Source organism: Danio rerio, chromosome 22 (assembly GCF_049306965.1).
Source record: "Danio rerio strain Tuebingen ecotype United States chromosome 22, GRCz12tu, whole genome shotgun sequence".
Classification (NCBI taxonomy): Eukaryota; Metazoa; Chordata; class Actinopteri; order Cypriniformes; family Danionidae; genus Danio; species Danio rerio.
The window spans coordinates 16,082,538-16,109,642 of record NC_133197.1 but is presented as its reverse complement, the minus strand read 5'-3'; the positions used below and the strand labels follow the sequence as shown (position 1 = coordinate 16,109,642).

General features: G+C 35.7%; 1 protein-coding gene across 2 annotated transcripts; it reads left to right on the top strand.

Annotated features, from left to right (window-relative positions):
* Positions 1–1,624: 1,624 nt before the first annotated feature.
* On the top strand, positions 1,625–22,821 carry lama3 (laminin, alpha 3). Of its 2 annotated transcripts, XM_005161726.6 has the most exons (38): positions 1,625–2,146; positions 4,880–4,993; positions 6,806–6,924; positions 7,023–7,103; positions 7,207–7,304; positions 7,378–7,419; positions 7,504–7,655; positions 7,751–7,861; positions 7,938–8,049; positions 8,140–8,301; positions 9,404–9,600; positions 9,866–9,982; positions 10,052–10,206; positions 10,288–10,429; positions 10,606–10,705; positions 10,827–10,943; positions 11,036–11,206; positions 12,160–12,311; positions 12,386–12,577; positions 14,415–14,563; positions 14,888–15,050; positions 15,218–15,345; positions 15,413–15,551; positions 15,632–15,736; positions 15,815–15,963; positions 16,120–16,234; positions 16,317–16,460; positions 17,095–17,225; positions 17,301–17,432; positions 17,507–17,654; positions 19,552–19,661; positions 19,730–19,907; positions 20,001–20,144; positions 20,226–20,388; positions 20,471–20,601; positions 21,065–21,155; positions 21,245–21,361; positions 22,071–22,821. In XM_005161726.6, exons 1-38 carry the CDS (start codon positions 1,922–1,924, stop codon positions 22,208–22,210), a joined length of 5,136 nt encoding a protein of 1,711 aa, XP_005161783.1. In that variant the 5' UTR covers positions 1,625–1,921; the 3' UTR covers positions 22,211–22,821. The 2 variants fall into 2 exon arrangements, with proteins under 2 accessions (XP_005161783.1, XP_073792900.1); XM_073936799.1 differs by lacking the exons at positions 1,625–2,146; positions 4,880–4,993; positions 6,806–6,924; ... (4 more) ...; positions 7,751–7,861; positions 7,938–8,049 and having other exon boundaries at positions 8,258–8,301; positions 9,478–9,600; positions 22,071–22,589.
* Positions 22,822–27,105: the final 4,284 nt, after the last annotated feature.

Genomic DNA, 27,105 nt, shown 5'->3' with positions numbered 1-27,105 from the left:
AAGTTTATACAATTTTAAAAAACAATTTAATATGTTTATTCAACCATTATTGTCACAGAATGTCGGCAGGTTGTTGGCAGAGACAGATATTTTTGTTTTACTATTTTAATGATTATGTATGATTTTATTCTACAGGTAAACACTTCTACTATTTAATTTATAGGTGTTTTTACGAATGGATGAAAAACATTTAACCATTTAAAAGAAAGCAAAGAAATATGACCAAATACAAATAACTGCTGAAAAAAAGCTCAAATAAATAAATAAAATAAAAATAACATAATTTATATTATAATAAATAATAAATAATAAAGAATTTTAATATTCTAATAACTAATAATATATATAAATAGCGAAGCAGTGGCGCAGTAGGTAGTGCTGTCACCTTACAGCAAGAAGGCTGCTGGTTCGAGCCTCGGCTGGGTCAGTTGGTGTTTCTGTGTGAAGTTTGCATGTTCTCCATGTGTTTGTGTGGGTTTCCTCCGGGTGCTCCGGTTTCCCCCACAGTCCAAAGACATCCGGTACAGGTGAATTGGGTAGGCTAAATTGTCCGTAGTGTATGAGTGTGAATGAGTGTGTGTGGATGTTTCCCAGAGATGGGTTGCGGCTGGAAGAGCATCCGCTGCGTAAAAACGGGCTGGATAATTGGCACTTCATTCCGCTGTGGCGACCCCAGATTAATAAAGGGACTAAACCGAAAAGAAAATGAATGAATGAATGAATGAATATATATAAATAACTAATAATTGTATAATAATTGATAAATTTTCAAATGTATCGTTAAAAATCTAATTGGTCGTTTATTTGCATGATCAATAATTGATACGTAAAATATTCTGTCTCAATTCAAAAGTTTTAATTTTTTGTTAAATGAATCTAAAGATGCTCAAAAATTCAATAATTGTATTTTTATGTCAGTGATTTCATTGAGTTTTGTCATTTTTATATACATTTTTGTTGTTTTTTATAGATTTTTTTATGTCATTTTATACAATAAAATGTATTTTAGATTTCAGTTGACATACAGTGCTCAGCATAACTGAGTACACCCCATTTTTAAAATGAATATTTTTCTCCATTTCTCAGTGAATATAGGCAATGTGTTTTGCTGCATTTAAACAAAATAGATTTATTGAACAGATATATTTATTTAAATTAAATTTTAGTCACCAAACATATTTAAAAAATGAAAGATAATACAATTAAATTGAAGCAAAATGTTACAAAAAAATTACAACCTACAAAATGTCAATTAAATTTTTAAGTTTTTTTTTTTGGCTTCTCTTGATTTTTTTCCTTTTTTCGTTTATTTTTCTATAACATATAAATTTGGCTTTACTAGTTTTTGTACCGTTATTGATAAGCTCCAGATTTGGCTTCAGTACTGACTAATCCAATGTATATTCACAAATATAATATTGTATAGCTTCCTATTAAAAATATTATTGTAAAAGAGAGATTTGTGAGGGGTGTACTCATATATGCTGAGCACTGTATAACTAGCTGTAATAAAATAAGTCTGCTTTTTTTAAAATAAATGTTATTTTGTTTCAGTTAAGGGCTATTCTGTTTTACATAACAAAAATGATTTATGTCTTAAGTTCCAGTTATCCATTACAACCCCGATCAAAATAAATCAGTTCTAAACAAATGTTCTTATACACGACACATTGTTAGAGCTGAGCCATAAAAAATTAAAAAAGTTAATTATTTCTGAAGTTACACAGATATTCTTTGACTCACCCATTGGTTGTGCCGGCATGAGGGTAAAAATCAAGCCCTGCCTTTCCTCTGTACACACTGCTATCACACACCTGTGAAGGAAACCAGGAAGAAAAGAGGACTGTTGAACTTTGCCAAGAGTCAAGAACACACAGGGCTTTCTTGTCTTCAAATCTAAGAGTGCGCGAAGCTGCAGTTAATGCATTTATGGCACTTGCGTCTCGAAATGGCTAAGTTGTTATTTTTTGGAGTTCGTATTGGTGTTTTGGTGATGCTTTTTTCTCTGGAACTCTGGGTATCTGCGGATGAGATGGGACGTCCCACGACGTTCTGGTGGGACAGCGTCAGGCAGGTCAAAAACAACAGCAGTCAAGAGGCACTGAGGCAATTTTTCAGAAAGTATTGCGATTCTTCACACATTAAGGTAAGATGGTGTGATTGACCTGCTGTAATAAACAAAGAAACAAATGAAAAAACAAGGTTCAAAAGTCTAAACTTTTAACAAAACTTTGAACCAGTGTTTAGGCTGGATTTTGAGTGATTTTTAAGTTTATTTTAACATATAATGAAGGTATACTATATCTATTTAAGACGCAGCCACTGACTCACTGCACGGAAAAAAAAGATTAATTGCGTTTACTACATATTTTTCAGGTAAGTGGTTGCAGATGATTTATATGGGCTGAATTAAAACAAACAAATTAAGTCAAACGTTACTAGATTCAATTTGTTTTAATTCACCCTATATAAACTTTTTGCAACCACTTAACTTAAAAATATTTAGTAAATGCAATTAATCATTTTTTTCAGTGAAATCTGTATCATTTGTATTATTCGTACTAAGCAATTTATCGAATTACCGATTTATCAGAAGAATTTTCGAAAAATATTTAACGTTGCAGGATGGAAGAATCGATCTGATCTCATAAGGAAACGTAACTATTTTACATTTTTTCAGTTTAGTGGCTAATTCGTAAACTCACCCATAAACTCAACCATCATTGGGGATAAGCAAATCGTAATAAACTGTACGAATGAGATCGTATACGATTTCGTACAAATTAGTCACTAAATCAAAGTTTCAAATTGCCATGAGACAGCATTGAAAAAAATTGTTAATATGCATTACCAACCATTAAATTTTCATCTCAAACTTGCAAGGTATAAACTTACGATTATGTAAAAACATTATTGTAATATTCATTGATTTGTTTATTTTATTGCAATTTTGCAAGTTCTGATTTTCTAATTCAAAATTTTCAAATATATAAACTAGCGTTTCTGAGAAGAACAATCAGAATTCGAGACATCAACTTGTCATTCTTAAGCCTCATTCACACTAGCGGCGACTGTAGCTGCCTGTCGCTCTGGGTGGCAATTTGCTGCAAACGCAGGTCTGTGAAGGTCTACAGCACAGAGAATACCACCGGCCTCTGAGCGAGCAGAGAGAGGATCACATGGGCTCTTCTGGTTCTGCTATTTGCTGTCGTTCAAAAAACTCGCTCATCATTTGCATAAAGTTGAAAAATTCTCAACTTTATGCTCGACACAGCCATCTGGTCGCCAATGGTTGATCTGGTCGCCATTAGAGGTTGCCAGTAGTCGCTTACTCTACATTAAAATAAATGCTCGCTAGTTGCTTAGCTGCTGCTAGTCGCTCGTAGTGTGAATGAGGATTTATTGTGATAATGATGCAACTAAAACGGAAACATATTTTTTCCATCATATTTTTACTAGTCTGGTGCCAATGGTGAGACATTAACTCGCCTATCTTATTGTGCGTTTACATAAGTGATGTAAAACCAGAAACGTTTTTTGCTCTTATTTAAAAAAAAACCTTTGTGTAGATATTGTGATTAGCTCGCCATTTTAATTGTGTTTACGCGATAAAGATGTAGTAAAAAATATTTTTTTTATTTTGCGTACACCATAAAAATTGTAATGACAAAGTCAAGACGACTAAAATTTTTTATGTTGCTTTAACTTATTTTAATAAGTTAATCAGTTTTCAACAATATTTTCTAAGTTATACAAAGTTTGACTTTTATTTTAATTTTTATTTTAAGTTGAGTTGACTAGAAAAATTCATTTGATTGAACTAAAAATGTATTAGTCTGAAAAGTTGTTGAGCTTAACGTTTTTTGTGCGTTTACATCATAATGATTTAGTAAAAAGCGAAACGTTTTCAATCGATTTTAAAAAACATTTTGTAAAGATGTTGAGCCATTAACTCACCATTCTTACTGTGTGTTTACACTATAGCAATGTAGTAAACTGCAAATATTTTTCCATTGTATTTTTGCAAAGACATGCTTGAAATGATCCCTGTTAACACATACATGAAAATGACCACAAAAAAAAACATTTGCATGCCACGCCAGTAGGGGTTGATGTCACTTTGTACAGAAACACCACACGACAGCACAAATACGATCCTGTTTTCCCCCATTGTTGTTTTGTTTGTCAACTACTTAGAATAAAGACAAAATATATGTACATGACATGACAGTTTTCATTTACTCTAATGGAGTCAATAAAGGAGACATAAACTAGTCCGTTCGTCCAAAAAAAGTATAGAGTAAAATCCCACTTAAAATGAAAGTCAGAAATGAGTGAGGTTTAAGTCTCAATTCATATTTATCATTCAGTGATAGAAACAAGCTTCCTTAATTCATTGATTCAGATTGTGCATTAATCCACATGCAGTAGTGATAATGAAACAAACACACCAAGGAAACGTTCCTGCAATGTGTTTAATTTCCAGCTTGTATCGCGTTTCAAAAACGGATCATTTACGCATGCAACCACAGTATATGCAAGAATCAAGAGACCCCCGGCCGAACAGGTTCAAGCTTGTTTTTCTTTAGGTATGTCAGATAACAGATTTAGCTTGAATGCCCTGGCATGCGGCCAACATAAACAAACGTGAAAACGACATGCACCGTAGGAAGCCAAGACCCTTTACCCTGATTTGGAGTCAAGTTGTTGCAGTTGCTTATCTGTCTTTTATATGTCAAGTTTGTAGAGTAAAACGCACCTTCAGGGTTAGAGTTCAGATTTGCAGCTCTAAACACTAAGTCTTTATGGATTCACTAAGGTCTTAGAAAGCTTTAAGTCTCTTGATTATTTCTTTTTTATTCTATTTGTTCCATTACAGGACTGCGATCGTGGTTATTACAGGGAGAGAAGTGGACCGTATAAGGGACGGTGTGTCCCGTGCAACTGCAATGGCCTGTCCGGTGACTGCGACCCACATACTGGGAAATGTTTGGTATTATGTGTTGTTTATTATCAGTTTGAGAAAGTTAGCCCTCATCTCCACTTGATCTCTGTCATGTTGTGCCCTTCATTTTGAACGTTACTATATGCCACTTGTCCATGAAAAGATGTCTCACTGATTATGATGAAGAATGCATTTCGGATAAAAGAGGCACGCTTTGGCTTGGAGTGTTATTTTCTTCCAGCCATCTAAAATTCAAGATACTAGTATTCAGCTTAAAATGACATTAAAAGGCTTAACTAGGTTAATTAGGCAAGTTAGGACAATTAGGCAAGTAATTGTATTAAGATGGTTTGTTTTGTAGACAATCAAAAAAAATATTGCTTAAAGGGGCTAATAATTTTGACCTTAAAATCGTTTTTAAAAAATTTAAAACTGCTTTCATTCTTGCCGAAATAAAACAAATCAGACTTTCTACAGAAGAAAAAATATTGTCGGAAATACTGTGAAAAAAATCTTTGCTACTGTATGTTAAACATCATTTGGGAAATATTTGAAAAAGAAACAAAAATTCAGAGGAGGGCTAATAATATTGACTTCAACTGTACACTTAAATATTTTACTGCTTGTCAACACAAATATGCAATCAGCTGATACATTTAGGCATGTAGAAGATGGAACCAAGCATCAAAAGGATCTACTGTGATTGTCGAACTCTATAGAGTTTAGAGATGATTGTGTGTAAAAAAATGCCTAGTTGATGGTGGAGATATGAGGAAAATGGACAGGCTAATAGAAAAGTTCAAGCTAATAGAAGGATAATAACTCAATTGAGCACTTAACCAAAGTCTGCAGTAAAGCATCTCTGAACACATCAAACCTTGAAGCAGAAGAGCTACAGCATCAGAAGACCCACAAGTGTTAGAAAACTGAGGCTACAATTCACAAAGACTAAACCAATTTAGGCTATGCAATTGGAAAAAGGTTGGTTGTTCTGCTAAGGCTCGATTTTTGCTGCAAAATTCAGATAGGTCCAGAATTTGGCATAAATGACATGAAAGCATGGATCCACACTGCCAATGATTAAAGGAATACTGCACCTTTTGGAAATAGGCTCATTTTAAACAGTAAAACAGCTTTTTTCACAATTTTTTTTTCATTCATTTAGATTTTTGGGTGATAAATTAGAGCGTACTAGCTGTATCGACCAAGAAAATAGCAACTTTTCATTTTCCATTGGTCTTAGTACACAATGCAACTACAGAAGAGTCAAGCTGTAAATAGCAAAAAAAAAAAAAAAAAAAAAAAATATATATATATATATATATATATATATATATATATATATATATATATATATATATATATATATATATATATATATATATATATATATATATTTGTTTTCAGGTAGATGCTAATGGTCTAGATTGACTCAGTGATTTATGCTGAGCTAAATTTCTGATTTCATTTCTTTATTTCTGATAGTAGAGCGAAAAAATAAACATGGCATCTCAAAATGCTGTTTGGGTGTCAATCTGTGTGTAAATGTTTAGTTTTGACCAACGTTTTCCACTTTTGATACCATTTCTGACAAGAAGCTCTCTGTATTATTTTGTTATACTAACAAAATCGTTATGTTAAATTGTTATTCTTTCTCAGAGGTATGTCTGAAACCAACTTTAAATCCATTTTGAAACCCACAAACACTGCCTCCAGAGGCAACAAGTCAGCTTTTGGACGCAGACTTGCATCTTTTTATCATTGTATTTCCAACAGGATAAATTCTGATGTCACATCATCTCAAACTGGTTTCTTGAACATGGCCTCCACAATAATATAACACTGGAATGTTTTTCACAGAACTGCCAGTTCAATACAGCGGGTGACCACTGTGAACGTTGTATGGAGGGTTATTATGGCAGCGCCATTTTGAGAACCTGTCGTATGTGTCCGTGCCCCTTAACAGACCCAGCGAAAAGGTGTGATGCCAGCTTTTTTCTAAAGCAGAACTATATAGTTTAGTTTCAGGATGACTTTGTTGTTTATTTACTGAATATTTGTTTATTCATTTGTGCAGTTTTGCTGTTGGATGTCTCGGAGTTGGAGATGAGTTTGAATGTTTGTGTAAACCTGGCTACTCTGGAGTTCGATGTGAACGGTCTGTCTGCCTTTTGAAACATGGTCACATTTGGTTTCGATTGAATTAATGATTTAGGCAATTTAATTTAATTGAGTGTTTTCTCATTTACTCCACATTATAGGTGCGCGCTTGGATACTATGGCAGTCCTTTGGCAGAAAGAGGAAGTTGTCAACCATGTGACTGTGAACACGGTTACGTGTGTGACCCGTTAACAGGCGGTAAGCAAATTCTCATGATTTACATAATAATAGTAGTAATGATATTAATGAATCCATTTGTTTGTCTTTATAGATTGTTATGAGGCTGATGACCCAGACACCGACAACTGCTTTGGTTTGTCATAACAGAAAAAAAACATGAATGTATGTATGGATGAACATTACTATGATTGACTAACTCCAGTCTCTCTCCCATTAGACTGTGATATCTGTGTGGTTAAGTTAATGGATGATCTTGCAGCGATGGATGAGGAGTTTGCCAGACTGATTGATCAACTTGGGTCTTTTAGTCCGAATGCTACTTCATATACGGGACTTGAAAAACTTGAAGATGCCATTGCTGATACAAAGGTCCCTACAACAATTTTCCTAAACAATTATTTGGAATGGCTCTAATACACTGTTTATGTTTGTGCACAACTAAAAAAGAAATTCCACTTTCTTAGGTGTTGGTGCAGAAGTATACTGAATCTGTCTTCAAATTGAAACCAAAGATTTCAGAGCTTGAATCTCATCTCCAAAATGTCAAAGATGACCTAACTGCTCTCAATGACAAGGTACGATTACTATTCAGAAGGGTTTATCTTTATGTTGGCTGTAAAATAGATTTCAACTTGTGTTTCCTTTCTTCAGGCTATTGAGATGTCCTGTTCTGCAGTTCAGTTGCTCAAGTCTATTGACCAAACCTATCAAAGAGGAGACAACCTGCGATCTGAGAGCGTAAACCTCTTACAAAAAATACAAGGTGAACTAATTTGATCAAGCTGAGATTTCTTCATCAAATATCATCTTCCCACAAGGTCATTATTTCACTTTCACTTCTTGACCCACACAGAGTTCTTGGATAAGCTGAATCGGTCAAACAACACAGGTGGAAACACAGAGGATGCAACCAGGATGTTAAAAGAAGCCCAGAGGATGCTGGAGAAGATGCGAAGACAGACCTGTAGGGTTCAGAGAGAGCTGGTCAATGAGGAGTTGAGAAAAGCACACATATGTGGGTGAACTGCTTCCAAATTGCACTTGACCTATGTAAGGTGTATTTATGTAGTGCATTTATTGTGGATGACCATACACCCAGCATTTTACAATCATGAGGGGGGTCTCTCCATACCCCCACCAGTGTGGTGCTATGGAAAATATAGAAAAAATATAGAAAAAATGATAGAGCCAATTCGGTGGATGGGGATGATTGGGAGGCCATGATCTGTAAGGGCTGATAGTGGGAATTTGGCTGAACACTGGGGTTACACCCCTACGTTTTACGAGAAGTGCCATCTCATGCAACATCTCATCCGAAAGATGGCGCTCACTGAGAGTGTAGTGTCCCCTTCACTATACTGGGGCATTTGGACTCACTCAGACCACAGGTTGAGTGGCCCCTGCTGGCCTCAGTAACAACATTTCCAACTGCAACCTAGTTTTTCCATGTGGTCTCCCATCCAGGTACTGACCAGGCTCAGCCCAGCAGGGTTACATGACTGTGACCTACTTCTTGTGGGCCAAGAGCTTGCAGGAAACAGTCAAACATTCCCCAATTTGCCTATTTTAAGTGATCTGTAAGACATTGATTAGCTGGTTCAGTTGTTTAAATGAATTTGGAGCTAAATTATTCAGGATAGTTGCCCTCCAGAAGATAAACCTGCTTTAGTATTTTGTTTTAGGTTCCTTAAAGCCGATTTATACTTTTGCATTGAGTGCACATGGTAAGTCTTTTGTACAGTCACATATCTTCACCATACCCTAACGTGCACCATTTAAAAAAATGCAATTACACATTGATTTGACTTGGTGCACAAGATCTTTAATTGGTCAGCCAAGAAGTGTTGCCAATTGTGGGCGGGGCGAGAGCCGTGGGGATGGACTATGATGGTAAGAGCATTTAACAAATGTTGAGTCCCATGGACAAGCTCCAGATAGATATGTTTTGGAATCACTTAATAATTAATTGATTGATTATTGGTTTGTGCAGCTTTATTCCTTGAATGAGTGTGAGTTTAAGCTACTTCTACAGTATTGGTCACTCGATGCAGAAGTGTAAATCAGGCTTTATTTATCACTAAGCTCCTTTATGGTTTTGAAACTTGTTTCTCTTACAGTGCTCAGCCTCATTTTGAAAGACCTGATTTTTCCTTTGAATGGTTCTTTGATTGCGGCTGATCGTATTCGTCAGGATCTCATGGATCGGGCAGAAGATCTTCGAGATATACAAGAGGCAATAATAGATGCCCAACTTGATGTGCTCAAGGCCAATGGAGTGAACAAACTCAATGAGGAACAGCTGAAAAACATTTTGGTAATTGATGATTTTTCTCGTGGGGCATCATGGGATAGCGTAGCGTAAATACGATGCGCACTTCAGAATCTTGCCCGAAGCAGAAGGTCATCTGGGTACTTCTTTGATACTGATTTCGTATTCTATGAATTCAGACATACTACTCGGCTCGCATACTGATTTTAGCGTATTATATAGTATGGAAGTATGCGGTTTTGGATGCAGACGTTGTGTTTTGAACTTTAGCTACCATTGTTAACTTCTTAAACGATTGTTTGTTCAACAGAAGCATTTTAAGGCGTTAAGGAAGAATCAAGGAAACATCATAGCCAATTTGAACATGGCCAGAGGGACACTAAAAGACGCATCTGATATTCAGGAAATGATGGATGAACTAAAAGAGGTGATTAATAATGGTATTTTTGTGTAAAACAATCACTTTTTTGGATAAATACCTACAATTCTCTTGCAGAATATGACTCATCTTGCAGCTTTGATCGACGGGGCAAAATACAATCTTGAGGCAAAACTCGAGTTGCTCTCTAATGCAACAGCTAAGCAGGAAGTCGTGAGACAGGCTGAGGAACATGCACAAGAACTTACAAAGCTGGCTATAGACTTACAAATGTGTGTCAGAAGTCCTCCAATGATTATTAAATCAAAATGTATTTTTTTGATAACGTTTTAATGAGTACATTTGTCTTTTAGGGTCATAATGAATATTAAGAACTCAACTGCTGTTCATAAAGCAATTGAAGCCATCAATGCATTCACAGCCATCACCGCTGCCATAAATGAGGCAGAAGCTGCTGCCAAACTTGCCAAAGAAGCGGCGGACCATGCTTTAAAGGTATGAAAGTCATTACTTTAACTCTCAGTGAAGATTAGATAATGGCCAAAAATAATCTAAATGGAGCTTGAAAACATCTAAAATTGGCTGATAAATGATATGATATTGATAACTAAACAAAAATCTTTGCCTTTTTTCCTGAATCAAACTTTTGTCAATTTATTTCATGTTCCCAGGATGTGCAAAAGCAGGATCTTCAAAATAAAGCCAAGGATCTTATAAATAATGCAAATGCTCTGTTGGTGAATGCCAAGGAAGCATCAATACAGCTAGAAGGTTGCCATTTTTACTTTGTAATGCAACTACAGCAAATTGCATCTAGAGCAAACACAGCCCTAACCCATGAGTATTTCACTGATGTGTTCTACTATGTAGTAATAAAAACTGCCGCCTACAGATGTCGCACAGAAATGCGAAGCATACAAGAACCTGATCCAACAGGCTGAAGACAAACAGAAGCAACTCAAGCAAGTCATGCTGGATGTGTTGGAGAAGATGAACAACATCAAAAGAGGTGAATAGCTTCATTATTCTAGATTATTTTCATATAGCAAGTATTGTAATGGTCTTGTCAAATGAGCACTTTGGTGGTGGAATTTCTTTTAGGCGATATTGACATCCTCATCAACCAAGCCAAAGAAGGTGCTGCAGGTGTGAATGCCACAGCGGCTGATGCGCTAACCAGAATGCAGAACATCAGTGAAGATCTGAACAAAGTCAACATTTCCACTCAAGATCAAAACCTTTATAACTTACTTGATGGTGTCAACAAGACCTGTGAGTCTACTTGGTTCTTCTTTCCAGATTATTGAATCAATATAATATAATATTAGAGTTAAAACAAACATTTGGCTAGTCATTTACATACAGTGAAAATAAAAGTGGGCCCAAGGCTGAACCTTCTGGGACACCTGCAAAAAAAGAAATCACACTTGATTGACGATTCTTCACTCTAAGGGCGCACTCACATTATGGTCAGGCTTATGCTCAGGCTTAAGTATGATTCTACCTATTTGATGCTATTTACAGAAAAGTTAATGCATTAAATTTAAAGATAAAAGATGGCAGTATCACATAAAAATGCTTGATGTTGATCCACACACATAATGAAGATGCTTGCAAAAAATGTATCAAATCTCTAGGATAAACTTTTATTCAATAAGAAAACTGTGCATAAACTATTATAAAAATACATTTAACAAATAAATTCTAGCATGCAAATTAAAAAAGTCATCATCATCATGTGATAACAAATATTAGTATGATGGGATGGCATTAATGGACAAACCAGCAGACTGACCACATTCTAAAATATATGAAAAGTCATTTTGCTCATTCTAAAATCCCTCAGCCAAAGGCCATCATCAAAGTGGTTCAGTATTATTTCTTCCCAAAACTGTCTTGCACTCACAAAGTAAGTAATGTGGTTTTTCAATAAAAGCATCTTGTGCCTCCAAAAGCCATTGTTTTTATTGCATTCTGCCTTTGTCTTTGTGACATTGTGACTTCTACTATAGGAAATCCATTTTAATTTTTGAAATGTGGCATCAGTTTATCAGGATTTGATGATTTTGTTCTCTTTGATTCATTGAATGGAAATGGTGCTTGATTTGCAAATGTTATATGCAATATTCCAGTTTTTCAAAGTTTTAATCTGCATGTTAGGATGGAAACAAAGCTATTGTTCTTAAAGTCTGAATGTTATATATGGTTTCTTTTCTTTCATGCAGTGACAGAACTTGATCAAACTTTCCCTTCGTTGATTGACAAACTGAATGATGTGGAGAACCAAACAGAGCACTTGCCTGGTCCAACCAACCTATCAAGCAGCATAGAGAGAATCAAAGTCTTAATCGAACAGACCAGAGACGCAGCCAACAGAGTAAGGGCTCAATAAAGCAAAAGAGATGTTTCCTCAACTGCCTTTAGATGTTAAACCTCTTGCTTGTCTTCTAGATCAGAGGGCCAATCCTGTTCTCTGGTAATGCTCACATTGAACTTCGACCTCCTAAAGACCTGGAGGACTTTCGCACCTTCACAGCTCTTAATTTTACACTGCACCAACCAAACACCAGAGGTGATGGAAGGCGTAGACGGCAGCTGGATTATACAGATGGCCAGTTTGTTCTTTACCTTGGAAATAAGCATGTGAGGTCACTTTCGTTACTTAGTTTGTTAACGATTCTCAATATATCAGTACCCATATTGAAGATTTTAACATTTATTGATATTGGATATATAATTGTTTATGTTCATCGCCACTGTTTGTACATTTAGGCTATGTTTACTTGTGTTTTTAGAAGGTTTCACTTATGATAATGTTTTCAAAATGGTTATTGTTTACACGTATTAACGGAAACTGCCAAAAGTGTCAGTTTGTTAGAAAACAGTAGCTGTAGGGAAGTGATAATTATCTCTTTTTGAGTGGGAGTTTGTGGGCTTGTTCTCTCAGGTTTAATCTAAAAATGCCTTTAAAAAGATGTGTCGCTAGCACTGATGTTTATTTAGGATTTGGCGTGAGTGTATGATGTGTCTCTGCTGTTGGTTCTAATATTGGTAGAGTAAATCTACACTTTTTGGGAACATAGGCTTATTCTGAAAGCCTAGCCCAACATACATTTCTGGAGATTGCGAATTATGTAGCCTGAAGTACATAAGGCTGGATTTTGCCTTTAAAACAAGTGCTACGGGGTGGTATGATGCAGTTCCTTTTCCCGCTTACCAGTTGACTGCTTACTTCCATGTGGATAGCTTTCCCGCTGTTACCAGTTTGTCCAGTTAGCTTGCCATGTACGTCGTAATTTGAGATACAAAGAGGAGTTGACCATGATGACAGGATTCGAGTCTGGTGAAGAACAATTCCATAAAGCTGGTAAGACAAAAACAGAAGCCAAAAAAAAAGAAAATAAATAAGTAATTAACAGTTTGAGAAAGTTGTAAACTTTGCAAATGTAGTAAAAAGGTGAGAGCTTTTCTTTTTCAGGACTGCTTTCGAAAACTGTCGGTTGAGTTTGGGGAAGTGGGTGGGCGGGTCTATCTGTGCTTTTGAAAACACTATTGGTTGGGTTTAGGGAAGGAGCAGGATGGGTCAGTCATACAGTCAGTTGACAGCGGCCTCGGGTGGATTTAAGTGAGAACAGCAGGAGCAAATGGCACTCAAGAGAGAAATTTGAGATTTGAAAAAGCGTACACAACGGACTCTGGTTAATTGGCAAAAACGAAAACTGCAAAGAATTGTAGCTTAAGGGACGTATTTGGTGCTCTCCAGAAATGTATATAGAGGTACATTTTCAGAATGAGCCTGGGTTGCTATATAGAGAGGCGATGGTAAACTCTTGAGCAGCAACAAAACAACCATGTACTCTGCAATTAATGTATATGTTTGTTTGCATTTGCTTTTACATTTGAACTATACTGTGCATATCTACATATCTAACACATACTATGCACACATATGACTTCATTGTTTTCAAAGATATCCTTTGTGGGTGTTTTCGGTCCCTAAAACACTGTTGCATAAACACTCCCCAAAACTCTGTTATTGAACTAAATGCATAAAGTTTCCAATTTTTGGCTGAAAACATTGCCATATAAATGGCTTCTTAATACTTTTCAGTATACATTCAGTATGAATTACTGTTAATATCAGCCAATCATCAGTTGGGTCAGTTTCAGCTATCAGTATTGCTAGCAGCTAGAATTGTAATATGTGTGCATATATTACACATATTCAAGCTGTATATTGTAGGACAGGGGTGTCCAAACTCGGTCCAGGAGGGCCAGTGTCTTGGAGAGTTTAGCTTCAACTCTAATCAAACACACCCGAACCAGCTAATCACGCTCTTTCTAGATATACTAAAAACGTCCTAGCATGTGTGTGGAAGCAAGTTGAAGCAAAACTCTGCAGGGCACCAGCCCTCCAGGACCGATTTTGGACACCCCTGTTGTAGGGCATCATTTTATTTGTAGTTCTTTTGACCAACAGGAAGTCAAGGATTTCATTGGCCTGGTTGTAAGGAATGGTGTTCTTTTTTGCCTCTACAAACTGGGTGGCCAACTTCATGAAATAGAGACGAGTGAAATCACCAAGTCCAGCAATGATAAAGCCTTTATGGATAGGGTGGATTTCCGCAGGTAAACAACGTCTTAGTCATTGTAGATCCCCTGTTCTGTCGATTTGTCCTACCTTGTCAGATTGTCCTACCACCTTCCATTCAAAAAGTATTCAGTAAATTTTGATGCTACAAATCAGATTTGGCTACCAGTGTAAATTTTAATGTGGAGTAGTGTGATATGAAGCTGTAATAACACCCTAACCTACCCAATCCCTAACCCCAATCTCAAAACCATTTAAATACAGTGTTGGTAGCATATTCTGAGGGGTGGGATAAAATGTCAGGACACCCCCAAAGAGTTCATTTGGTTTTCTGAAAAATATTTTTTTTTCTCCTAAATTAGAGTTTATCAAGATGCACAAGTCATATACACACATACTTTCACTTCAACTGAACCCAACGAGCTGCCAGCAAGGATAAATCAGCCTAAAACCATGAATGGATTGCTCGATCTGGACCCCAATGATGTCGTTCTTTATGTTGGAGGATACCCAAGGGATTTTACGGTAAACAAAATAAAAGCTAACAGCTTTCTTGAAAGATTATAATATGATTAGTTTGTTCCCAGTTCTTTAAATTGATAAATAACAAGCATCTAATATGTCAATGATGCATTAATGCAGCATTTTTGTTAACATTTCCCTCATTTAAACTCTATATTTTTGACTTCCAGCCTCCAGTGGAGCTTCAGTACCAGGGATTCAAGGGCTGTATTGAGTTTTCTTCAATAAATGATCAAATCCTCGGCTTATACAACTTTCAACGTGCTGTCAACATAACCAAAAATGACCTGTGTCAAAGGTACAAAGTTGTCATAATGTTTTGATCTTTGGGTTTTGGGTTCCTATTTCCTATTTTCTGCTCCTAGAGGGAAAGTCCGCACATTGGGGGATTATTTCGATGGCACGGGTTTTGGAAAAGTGGATATATTAAGCCAGAATTCTTTCATTAAGTTTTTTGTTCTGAGTCATCAAATGGATGCTGTGCTTTTTTACATGGGAAATGAGGTGACTATACACGCTTTGGTTTGATTTGTGACAGCAAATGAGTACTTGTTGATTAATGACATATATTTTTTTATTTAAAGAACTCGTACTTCTTCATTACACTGGAAGGAGGCTATATTGTTTTGCGAGGTGTAAACAATGACGCGATCATTTTTGAAAGGTCCAACGTTAAAGTATTTCCTCAAGTAAGTATCAATTGTTGTTATATATTTTTTCATATTATTGCAGTTATAATACAGTATATATTTCATTCCTTCCTTTAGACAAACTTCATCCAGATCAGACTGACTATGAATGATGTGAGACCAGTAACAATAACGGTCACAGACTACGTCAACATTTTTTTAGGATACGTCAAAGGACTCTTCAGGGAGGCCTACATTGGGGGTGTTCCAGCTGCAATCCAGGAAAAGTATATATATATATTTATATATATATATATATTTGTTTACTGTGCATTTTTTCAGTATTTGTTTTATTAGAACAGTGCAAGATGAATGAAAGTAAAGCCTGTTTTAGGAGAAATGGGCACCTAATGACTTTGAAATGTTGCATTTTTTCCGGCCAGATATAATGTTTTTCTTCCGTCACTCAGAGGATGTTTTAAAAACATTCAGGTAGACGTAACAACTACTTTTACAGAGGAAAACGGAATCGTCCGAGGTTGTCCAAATCCTTTACTGGTAGGAATTCTGTGGATTTTCTGACAACATGCATGGATGACAAGAAAATACATTTAAACGTTTTCTACTTGGTGGTTTTCAGGGCTCCCGAGAGGCTACTTTTGAGTTTGGCAGTTCTTTGTCGATGTCCCCCATTGTTAAGGATACAGACTTGGGGACAATGGTTTCACTTGGATTTAAGACCTCTGAGGAGAATGTTGCAGTTTTAATACAGACTGGTGGAATGGTTAGTTCTACTATTTTTCTCTTTGTTGGAAAGAACATAAAACAATTAAGATGTCCCACAGGATTTCTGCCGGTTTCATCAAGTCAAATTTAAGACTTGACCCTTTTAAGACCATTAAGAATAAAATTGTAGACTTATACAGGGTTGAACACTAAGGATTTGTTTTCTAATGACCCGGTTTTAACATGAGGTATCATTTAATTGCTTTTAGTTTTCTTTCTCTGATACAGGAATTTAATGGGAAATTTTCTGTAAAATTGTCTATAAGATGTTGTGAATTGTATCTCTTTGCAATAAAAAATGTAAATATAAATAATAAGGTTTTTTGAGATGTACTGTTGGTGATTGGATAGATGTCAACCCGATTGAGTAGCTTTACTTGGACAAAGCAAAACTAAGATCTGTTTAAAATAATATAACCTACAACACAATATTTCAGTGAATTTAAGACTTTTAAAGGCCTGAAATATAGTTTTTGAAATTTAAGACATTTTGAAACCCAGCAGACACCCTGGTCTAAAAAAACACTTGTTTCCACTGATTTTAAATAAGTTGTTTGAACAGACGGCAAATGAGTCTATATTAGTTGGCTATCTTATGTTTGATGATGCCCTTTTTCTACTTTGGCCTCCAGAAGAATGAATTTCTGCTGTCTTTGAAAGACGGCTTTGTGGAAATGAGTGACAGCAAGGAAAAGTTAACATCCTCCACCAAATGTGAAACTGGAAAATGGCATTACATAACAGCTTTCAGAAGCAGTGCGGGGTAAGAAGACTACATCTTAGAAAACCTACTTGCAGAGGTGCTTTTCAGTACTTCATGTTGATCATTTGCCATCAGGATGCAGCTAAACGTTGACAACACAGATGTTGGAGATCCACCATCTCCATCCACATTCCCTGAATTCGCAGAAAGTGTTATTTTAGGTGACGGATTATTTGGAGGCTGTTTGAGGAACCTGTATATGCGGAGGTTTGATTTTTATCTTATTGGATTATTATGATGCATACTAGAACTAAGCGACTAACAACAGCCTTGTGGTTCAGCATACAGAGTGACTACACTCCAGCCGACTTGAGCAGTTTCAATCAGACTGGAAGCGTGTCTTTGGGATTCTGCAAAGCAGAGCTCCCCCTTCAGGACATCACCATGAAGCGTGCAAGACACGCGGGAATTACATCCAACAGCTATTCGGTATTTGGAATTATTGAGAGATAGTTCATGCAAAAATGAAAACTCTGTCATCATTTATTCACCCTTTACTTGTTTCAAACCTTTCAACCTTCTGGAAACCTGTAACTATTGACTTCCATAGTAGAAAAAACAAACACTATTGAAGTCAATGGTTAAAGGTTTTCACCATTTTTCAAAATATCTTCTTTTGTGTTCAACTGAACAAAAAAAAAAACAAAAAAGGTTTTAAACATGTAAAGAGTAAATAAATGATGACAGAATTTTCTCTTTTTTAATGTGAACTTTCCCTTTAAGCTCTGTGTTAAAGAGAGATTAGGTCAAGTGACAGTCCACTGTATTGAGAGAATCGAGTAAAACTGCAACCATGACACATAATTACTCGTTTGATAAAAAATATATCTGCCCATTATAACAACAGTCTCACACTGGGTGAATTTTGTTGAAAGTATTTAGCACATTTATGAACATTTTCAGTCTCAACATATGTAGTAGTAAACTGAATCTAGTTTCCAAATTTCCAAATTAATGATTAAATATGGCAACCTAGCCCCAAATTTACAATGTGGTAGCTATTTCTCAGTTGTTTTTTTCTGTGGTTTTCATAGCTATATAATTTTATTTTTTCATAAAGCAAGATCACCATGTTGAAATATAGTCTAGTCACGTGTCTAGATGTAACAACTTTATTTTACTATTAAACATTCCCACATGACAAAATACTACAATATTTAATAGGAAATACTATAGTGCAGTGGTTCTCAAATTGTGGTACATGTACCACTAGTGATACGCGGGCTTCCTTCTAGTGGTACACAGAGGAATCCATAATGTCATGTACATGCAACATATGTTATAAAATTTATCAAAAGTGATTCATATATGAATATTAAGACATTTAGCCTAAATTTATGGGATCAAATCAACATTTCCAGGTTTTGATGAATAGGATACTATAGGTTAACACTTTACACTAAAGTACAGGAGTTTTTTTTTTTTTTTTTTTTTACTTAACAGTAGCCAACCATTTTTATTAACTTTGAAAAGCACACTGTAATTTAAACGTTGATAGTTTTTTAATATAAGCACTGTGCAGAGCTGTAGCTGCTTTACTGAGCCTACTATACTTTATTTCAATACTAGTCATTATGGTGGTACTTGGAAGGACAATTTTTTTTGAAGTGGTACGTGGTGAAAAAAGTTTGAGAACCGCTGCAATTGTGTTTTTGAACCATATTTAAATTAATATTTTGTGGTAATCCTATAGTTGCTATTGTAATACAACAACTATAGTGATATAAATAATTTACCCAGTGTACTAAGTTTTGTACTTACATTATGAATATGTTGTCCATTAAAATTATTCATTCAAGGACAAAAACGTATACTGCTACCGCCAACTATTCCAGCATATGTTTTACGCAGTGGAGGCCCTTTAAGCCACAACCCAGTAGTGGGAAACACCCATACACTCTTGCATTCACTCACGCACACATACACTACGACCAATTTAGTTTATTCATTTCACCTATAGCACATATCTTTGAACTGTGGGGGAAACCAGAGCAACCAGAGAAATTCCACGCAAACATGGGGAGAACATTCAAACTCCACACAGAAATGCCAATTGGCCCAGTCGGGAGTTCAACTAATGACCTTTTTGCTGTTAGGTGACAATGTTAACCACTAAGCCACTTTGCCACCATTAGGAACTCTAAGTTCCTGTAAATACCCAGTACAAAACTTTCCATTGTTGCATGATGCTGCCTCCACAACACTAGATGTCAGCACTGAGTGAAATCATTAAATAAATACACATTATTATTATTATTAAGTGGAAATGATTACGATGTGAAGGTTAATCCCATTTGTTAAAGTCTATATTTGCTGTTTTTAAAAGGAAAGCTCTACACAAGACTGCAGAAACCCAAAATCCATCAAGCACACCTACCACATTGGTTCCAGAAGCAAAATGCAGTTTGAATTAGATCCAGAGGAGCTCAATAACAGGTAAATTATGTTCATGACGTTTATTCTTAATTTTGCAGCACCTTTATGAGACCTTCTGCATCCTATAGGCCCCATTTCTCTCTAGACGTCCAGACCACATCATCTGAAGGACTTTTACTCCATCTCTCAGGGAAACATGGTGTTCCTCTTGTGGTCTTGTATTTATATGAAGGAAAAGTCAAACTTTCTGTTGGGGAAGATGAAATAGTTTCCTCTCGGAGGATCAATGATGGTCAATGGCACAGTGTATGTAGCAAACTCATATATATCTTAACCCAAACATATATATCTGCATAATCCCAAGTTTTGGTTCATGTTTTTGAAATATTGTGTTAACAGATCCAGTTCACGGTGAAGAAAAGATCGTCTCATCTTGCTGTGGATGACCTTCGAACACTCAATGGACAGCCGTTGAAAGGATTCACGCAGGATTTGCAGTCTCCTGTCTATGTGGGACAACTTCAGACTCGTCACCAAACATATGTATGAATGCTTAACGCCCTTTTTTCAGGACACAGGTAAACCTCAAGTTTTGTAAACCTCTAAAAAGGCTTTTTTCCTCAGAAAAATGTCCCTCAGAAGAGTATAATCGGATGCATTCGTGAGCTCAGAGTTTCCAAGCTTCTCCTCATGAATCCAGCTGTCAATCAGGGAGCCACGCCCTGTTTTAAAGGCCGGACTGAGAAAGGGGCGTATTTTGCTGGAAATGGTGCACATTTAGTCTTAGGTATGGCTCTTCATTTTGGTACATTAGAGAATAGAGACAGAAAAATATGCTGAAGGAATTAAGAAATCTTTTTTTTTAACAGAAAAGTACTTTATCTCTGGTTCTACGTATGATTTAACTTTTGAACTTCGGCCAAGAAACCTCACCGGCCTCATCTTCCACAAAAGAGACAACCTTGGACAGACTGTCACACTATTTCTCAAGAAAGGAAAGGTGAGTGAAAATATGGTTGAAGACATCAGTATTTCGCAAATTAGCTAATTGATTTGTATAAAAAAATTAAGGATAAAGCTAAAAACAAATATTCAGGTTGCTAATGCTTAGCTAATACATAAACTTAGTGTACTATGATGGTAAAAAATATCAGAATTAATCAGCATAATGACCAATTATAGCTTTAAGCATCTCAACATTTTTTAATCACTTAATTTACCTTCACAGCATTGATGTACATAAAAACTCATCCCCGTTCACAGTGTTCTGCAAAAGAACAACAACAACAATAATAACAACAACAATAACTTGATACTTTTGCGCCATTCGATTTAGACTTTATGCTAAGTACGTTCAAATAGAGTGTTATATGTGTGTTAATAACTGCTATATCCGTTAGTCAACACTGACATTGCAAATGAAATAATAGACTTCAGTAATTATAATTATGCTGTTTTGTTAGGTGGTGGTAAAAGTGAACGATGGAAAACAACGCTATAGCACTGCGGTGACTCCAACACGACCCCTCTGTGGTGCATTTCACAATGTGTCAGGTATTTCATCATATTAAGGTGGATTATAAGAGATTGCTTTCACAATAAATGTAAGTGAGATTTCATTCAATTTGAACAATCTATCCCAGTGTCCATTCGGCAAAAAAGTATCGAGCTGAGAGTGGATGATGCAAAATCACGAATCAGACGACGGTCTATAGCTCGTCTTTCAGTTCATGAAGAAATCTATATTGGTGGGCTTTCAGGTAAATCACCTAATGATTTAGTTAAAATATGAGCTGTAATAGTACACTTACTGTATTCATATTGTTTATGTTTGCAGTTTTGACCTAACAAATACAATGCACATTTAACTTTATTTGAAACATTTAGTTTTATATATGGCCACAAGAAAAAAATACATATAATTTAAATACTAGAGTATTTTTGAATCATACTATATATAATCTACGCAATAAATACAACAACTTTTAATGAATGCTATAGTATTAACTGTTGTGAACTGATAAACTATAATAAATACTGTAGTTAGTAAACTTTAGTTTTTACTACAGTATATATATATATATATATATATATATATATATATATATATATATATATATATATATATATATATATATGGTTGGAGAAAAGACAATATAGAATTATCACAACAGATTCAAGTACTTTAGTATGGTTTAATAACACCTTCGTATTTATAAATAATAATAATAATAATAATAATAGGATATTTACTACAAATTACTCTGTTTTTGTTTTACTTTATGGTATGTTTAAGTGTTCATGTTAACTTATTGATATTGATTTTTTGAATCCCAAGATCAATCTTTTTAGGGTTTTTAAAACTTCAAAACTTCAAAAAGATTCATACCAAGCAGTCATTTTTGTGCACACCACACTCCTTGAGTAAATAATTAATTACTGTACATTTCTTGTTTTTTGTTAATGCAGAGAATCGGAGTGAAGGAGTCGAGATGCAGACCTCTTATGAGGGATGTTTGCGGAACATAAGGATTCATCAAAATCCTCTCTCATTTGATAATGCGAGTATATTCGGCCCCATAAACACAAACGAGTGTCCGGCAGAGTGACTGAAGTATGAAACGGTGAACAAACACCACTCGTTGTTGAGTTAAACAGTCTACCAAAAATGATAAAAATGGATTGTTTAGGGAAGGTTATTGATTATTATATATCTACAAAATAGGCAAATATACCAAATTTGGGGATTTCAAGAAATAGTTAGCGCATTTCATTTACTACAAAAAGTGTTAGAATGAGTGTGTATGAAGGTTTAAAATAAAAAAAAATGTGACTTTATTTTACAGTTTGTGTACTTAATTGTGTGACCACACTGTAAAGACATGTTATTACTACAATGATTATTACATGTTATTACAAATGATTAATCGTGATTAATCGCATTCAAAATAGAAGTTCATATTTACTAAATATATTTGTGCATATGTGTATGTTTTGTGTGTATAAATATTATTTATATATAATATTTGTATATAATACAAATTATACACCCAAAAAATGACGTTTGCTGTTTGTTCAAACTACTTATTTAAAATGAGCTGAAACAACACAAGTGTTGCATTTGGTTTGTGCAAACTTACTTGTTTTATGTTCAGTCCACTTAAATTTGTAAACACTAATAAGCTAACTTAATACCTTCATGTTGTCCTAACACAAATCAACTGTGTGGAACCCAGTTTGTTTTACAGTGTAAAAAATGCAGGGTTCCCCACAATTCATTCATGTTGTCCCAAAACAAAATAAAGTTAAGTGTTAAACTTTAAATATATATATATATATATATATATATATATATATATATATATATATATATATATAAATTAAAAGTTAAGTTAAAGTTAAACTAAGAAAAGTTCATTTAAGTGTTAAACTTTAAATATATATATATATATATATATATATATATATATATATATATATATATATATATATATATTAAAAGTTAAGTTAAAGTTAAACTAAGAAAAGTTCATTTAAATAAAGTTAAACTAAAAGTTAATAAAATTAAGTTGTCCCAATGAAATATCAAGAATGATGTTGTTTCAGCTTTTTTAAATAAGTGGTTTAAACGAGCAAGGAAAAAAAAATTGAGTGTATATAAACAGGGTGTGAATTACAGGGGGTATTGACCGCCCTAATTTAAGCTTGATCCCTCCTGAAGGACGTTAAAACAAGATCTATGGCGTGTGTGGGGTGAGGGAGGGGGTCCATTTGAATCTGAGAAAAAGTTCACTCTGATCTGTATTTTAAATAATAATGTAAATAATTAAATGACAGATATGCATTTGACCACCCCTATAACGAGCCATACCATTGTAAATCATGCCGATCCGTCTATTCCAGAAAAAAAGTCATTCAACAGTCCGAAACAGGCAGATTTAGAGCACCCATAGACACCACAAGAGTTCACAAGACTGATTTCTCATAAAATAGGTATTTGTTTCAACATAACGCCTACAAGTAAAGCCAAATTAGATGCATAGTTTGTAGAGTTTGACCTAAAGTAAGCCAAAAATAGCTAATCAGGTCAGAATACACTATATAGCCCATACCACAAAACACTGAAAACTGAAAACTGAAATCAATTTTTTTAATAAATTAGATGTCATTTAAATAAATACATAAATATGATTTACTGAAGCATGTATTACACAAACTAAAATTACCCAAAAGTTGACCCCCCTCGATCGTCAATGTATAATTCACACACCATATATAAATATATACTCTGTAAAAATGCCGGGTTCCACACAAGTCCTTCATGTTGTCTCAACATAAATTAATTAAGTTAACCAAATTTAAGTTGATTGTACATAAAACAATTAAGTTATTCCACAAAACAATCAAGAATTGTGTTGATTCAGCTCATTATAAATTAGTTTGAACAAGCAGCAACATTTTGAGTGTATGTAAATATATTTACGCTGTATTTTATGTACAGTATGTGTGTGTATTCAAACATATAAACATTAATATACACAGTACGCATGTATGTATTCTGTAAATAAGTGTATTTATCTTGGACGCGATTATTTGTTCGACAGCACTAGTTATTACACATTTTAATGAATATGATTTGCAAAACAAAACTGTAAAATAAAGTGCTACCAAAATGTGTCTGGAAATAAAGGATTTTCTTCTTGTTCTTCAATTGGGATGGCTTCTCCTCGTGGCTCATGTATGTATTTACACAGCTGCTGCATCGCTGCTCTGTGAACCGCACTAAGAAGTTCAGAGCAGAAAGACTGAGACGTCTGGCTGCACCTTCATCCTTTATTCATTACGCTCATAATGTGTGAATAACACGCACTTCCTCATTCCCAGGCCACGCAGAAAGCTCTCTTCCTCATATTTCTTTCCTGTTTGCATCTTCAGCTTTGTCTCATGTCATACATCATGTGATGTGAGTGCGGTGATGATGAAATGACAGAATCCATCAGTCTAATAGGGTTGAGTTTAGATTTATATTAAATTCACAGCTTATGTTGCGTCTCTCTAATGTTTGTATATAGAGGAGCTAGTTAAAGGGATAGTTCACCCCCCCAAAAAATGTAAATTCTGATTTCGATCCCCGAGACCTTCATTCATCTTCAAAATACAATTTTAGAAAAGCTGTCTGATCCTCTGTAGACAGCAAGGGCTGTGAAACGTTCAAAGCCTAGAAAAATAACAAGAACAGAGACAATTCACGAGTTTACACTCACAGATATTTGACTGGATGGAATATGAGCTCTGACTCGTGTTATTCCCCTTATAAGAAAGAAATAGGGGTCTGATCACAGTGTCCACCCCAGCTCCAGAATGCTCCCCCTCCAACTTATTTTATGTAGGTATGAGGTTTAAAAGTGTGGAGCTGGGGTGGTGGAGGGATGCTGAAGTCGAGAGAAAACAGAGGTGCTGGACTATTGAAAGGGGTTTGGTCTTATGCTGATTGGATAATAGAATGATTGATAATAATAAATTAGACTCATCAAAACTGATCGTGCTTCTCCCAAAATTCGTTTATAAAACATCACCAAAAAAGAGAAAGGTTCAACCGCAATTTTATGAAGATAAACAATACCTTTTAAAGCAAATGCTATTTAAAAACTAGCTGAAGGCTCTTTTTCCTCTGTCTTATTCTCTTAGAAAGCTGCATTGAAACGTCAGTGTATTAGTCTGAACCATTGAGCAGGCTGTGTAATATATTTTTCAGCGTTGTTATAGGGTACATGTGGAAGGACTTTTGTCAGTAACCTGAGTTAAGCACGTCATGTGAACTGTATGTCTCTACAAAATCGGCGCATTTAAGGTCAGTTTTCTTTAAAAATCAGTGACCTCCACTGGCTGAGTAACCCTGACTGCTCCTCCATGACATTGGGATACAGGTGATACAAGGTTATCTATATTAAAGAACTGCAAATAAGCAAAATATTATAACAATGTATTAATTAACACACACGCCTCGTTCTCTCGCTGTCCAAGGCTGTGGTTTGCTGATCAAATGAAAAACAAAAGACGGGGAGGAGCCGAATACTGCTGCTGTTTTCATATCAAATTTAAAGGCCACAGGTGATAATTCAGTGTACAGTTTATAAGCTAATCGCAAAAGTTTAAGGGGGGCTACACACCCACCTAAAATAGGCCTAGCAACACTCATGAGTCACATTAACTGTTCACCTGAAGTTTATCAGTATACTGATAAATATATATGATGGTGTCCAAACTCAGGCCGTACTCACACTATGTACAGTTGCGTCGAACCGGGCCAAAGCACGCTTGTCCCCCCTCCCGTCTCCCCCGATAGCCCGCACTCACACTACAATCAGGCCGAGGCACGCTTATGTTATCGATGCTGCGCTGTTCAACGAGCGCTCTCGCTCAGCACAGAGGAGATTGCTCTTGTTATATCGTGTCAGTCGTTTGATATGCAGTGACATGCAGTCAACTATTTCACCAAACAGTCCTTAGGGATGCGGTGACACGCAGTCAGATATTTCGCCGAACAGATCCGCCACTTTTGGCGCTCATAAACAATCATAAAGCTCTCGTGCCGCAGGAATGAGGAGGTCTGCTGAAGGTGCGCAGCTGTCTTGCAGTGAGAGGTTTGCGTATTTAATAAACTGCGGCAGTTTGCGTTCATTGAACAGTAATTGATTAATAAATCTACATAAAAGAGTCCCTTAAAAGTCACGTCTCGCTTTCAGTTTCAGGCTTTGGCATGTTTTGCACTCACACCACAAGCGTACCGCGCCAAAGCCCAAGTCAACCGCGCTCAGGCCCACCTCTTCCAACCGGGCCAGGGCCGGCCAAGTGAACCGTGCTTTAGCCCGATTCAGCGCACTCACACTTCTCAAACGATCCGGGAAACGGGCCTGGGCACGGTACGGATGGCATAGTGTGAGTAGACCCTCAGTCCTGGAATGCTGGTGTCATGACCGATGTCCTGCAGATTTTATTTCCAACTTGCAAGGATGGTTCTAGATTACCTAGTAAGAGCTTAATTAGCTAGCCCAGCAGCAGGTGTGTCTGATTGGGGATGGAATTAAACTTTGCAGGACACGGGGCACTCCAGGACCGAGTCTGGACATCCCTGCCCTATAGTCACATGGAGTCAGAATTATAATTAAACAGCCACCACAGTTTGGAATATGTGATTTGGTAAAGTTCATGTTCATGTGTGTTGTGACTTCATAAGATTTTAAAGCAAATTTAATGCACGGGGCACAAGAAATTAGTTCATTCTTAGCTTTAAAAAGGATTGAATTATTTATTTGATGCCCTGCAGCGTTATTTCACATTTATTATAATCAATTTATGTGCCTAAATACTGTTAGACCAGCCAGAAAACCATAAACTGTTTATCTTTGCTTTGTTGTATCTATCTATGCAACTTATTTCATTTTGAGTAGATGCGCTACCCTAAAAAATCGTCCCAGTCAATCTAAAATTGTGAATACTAACA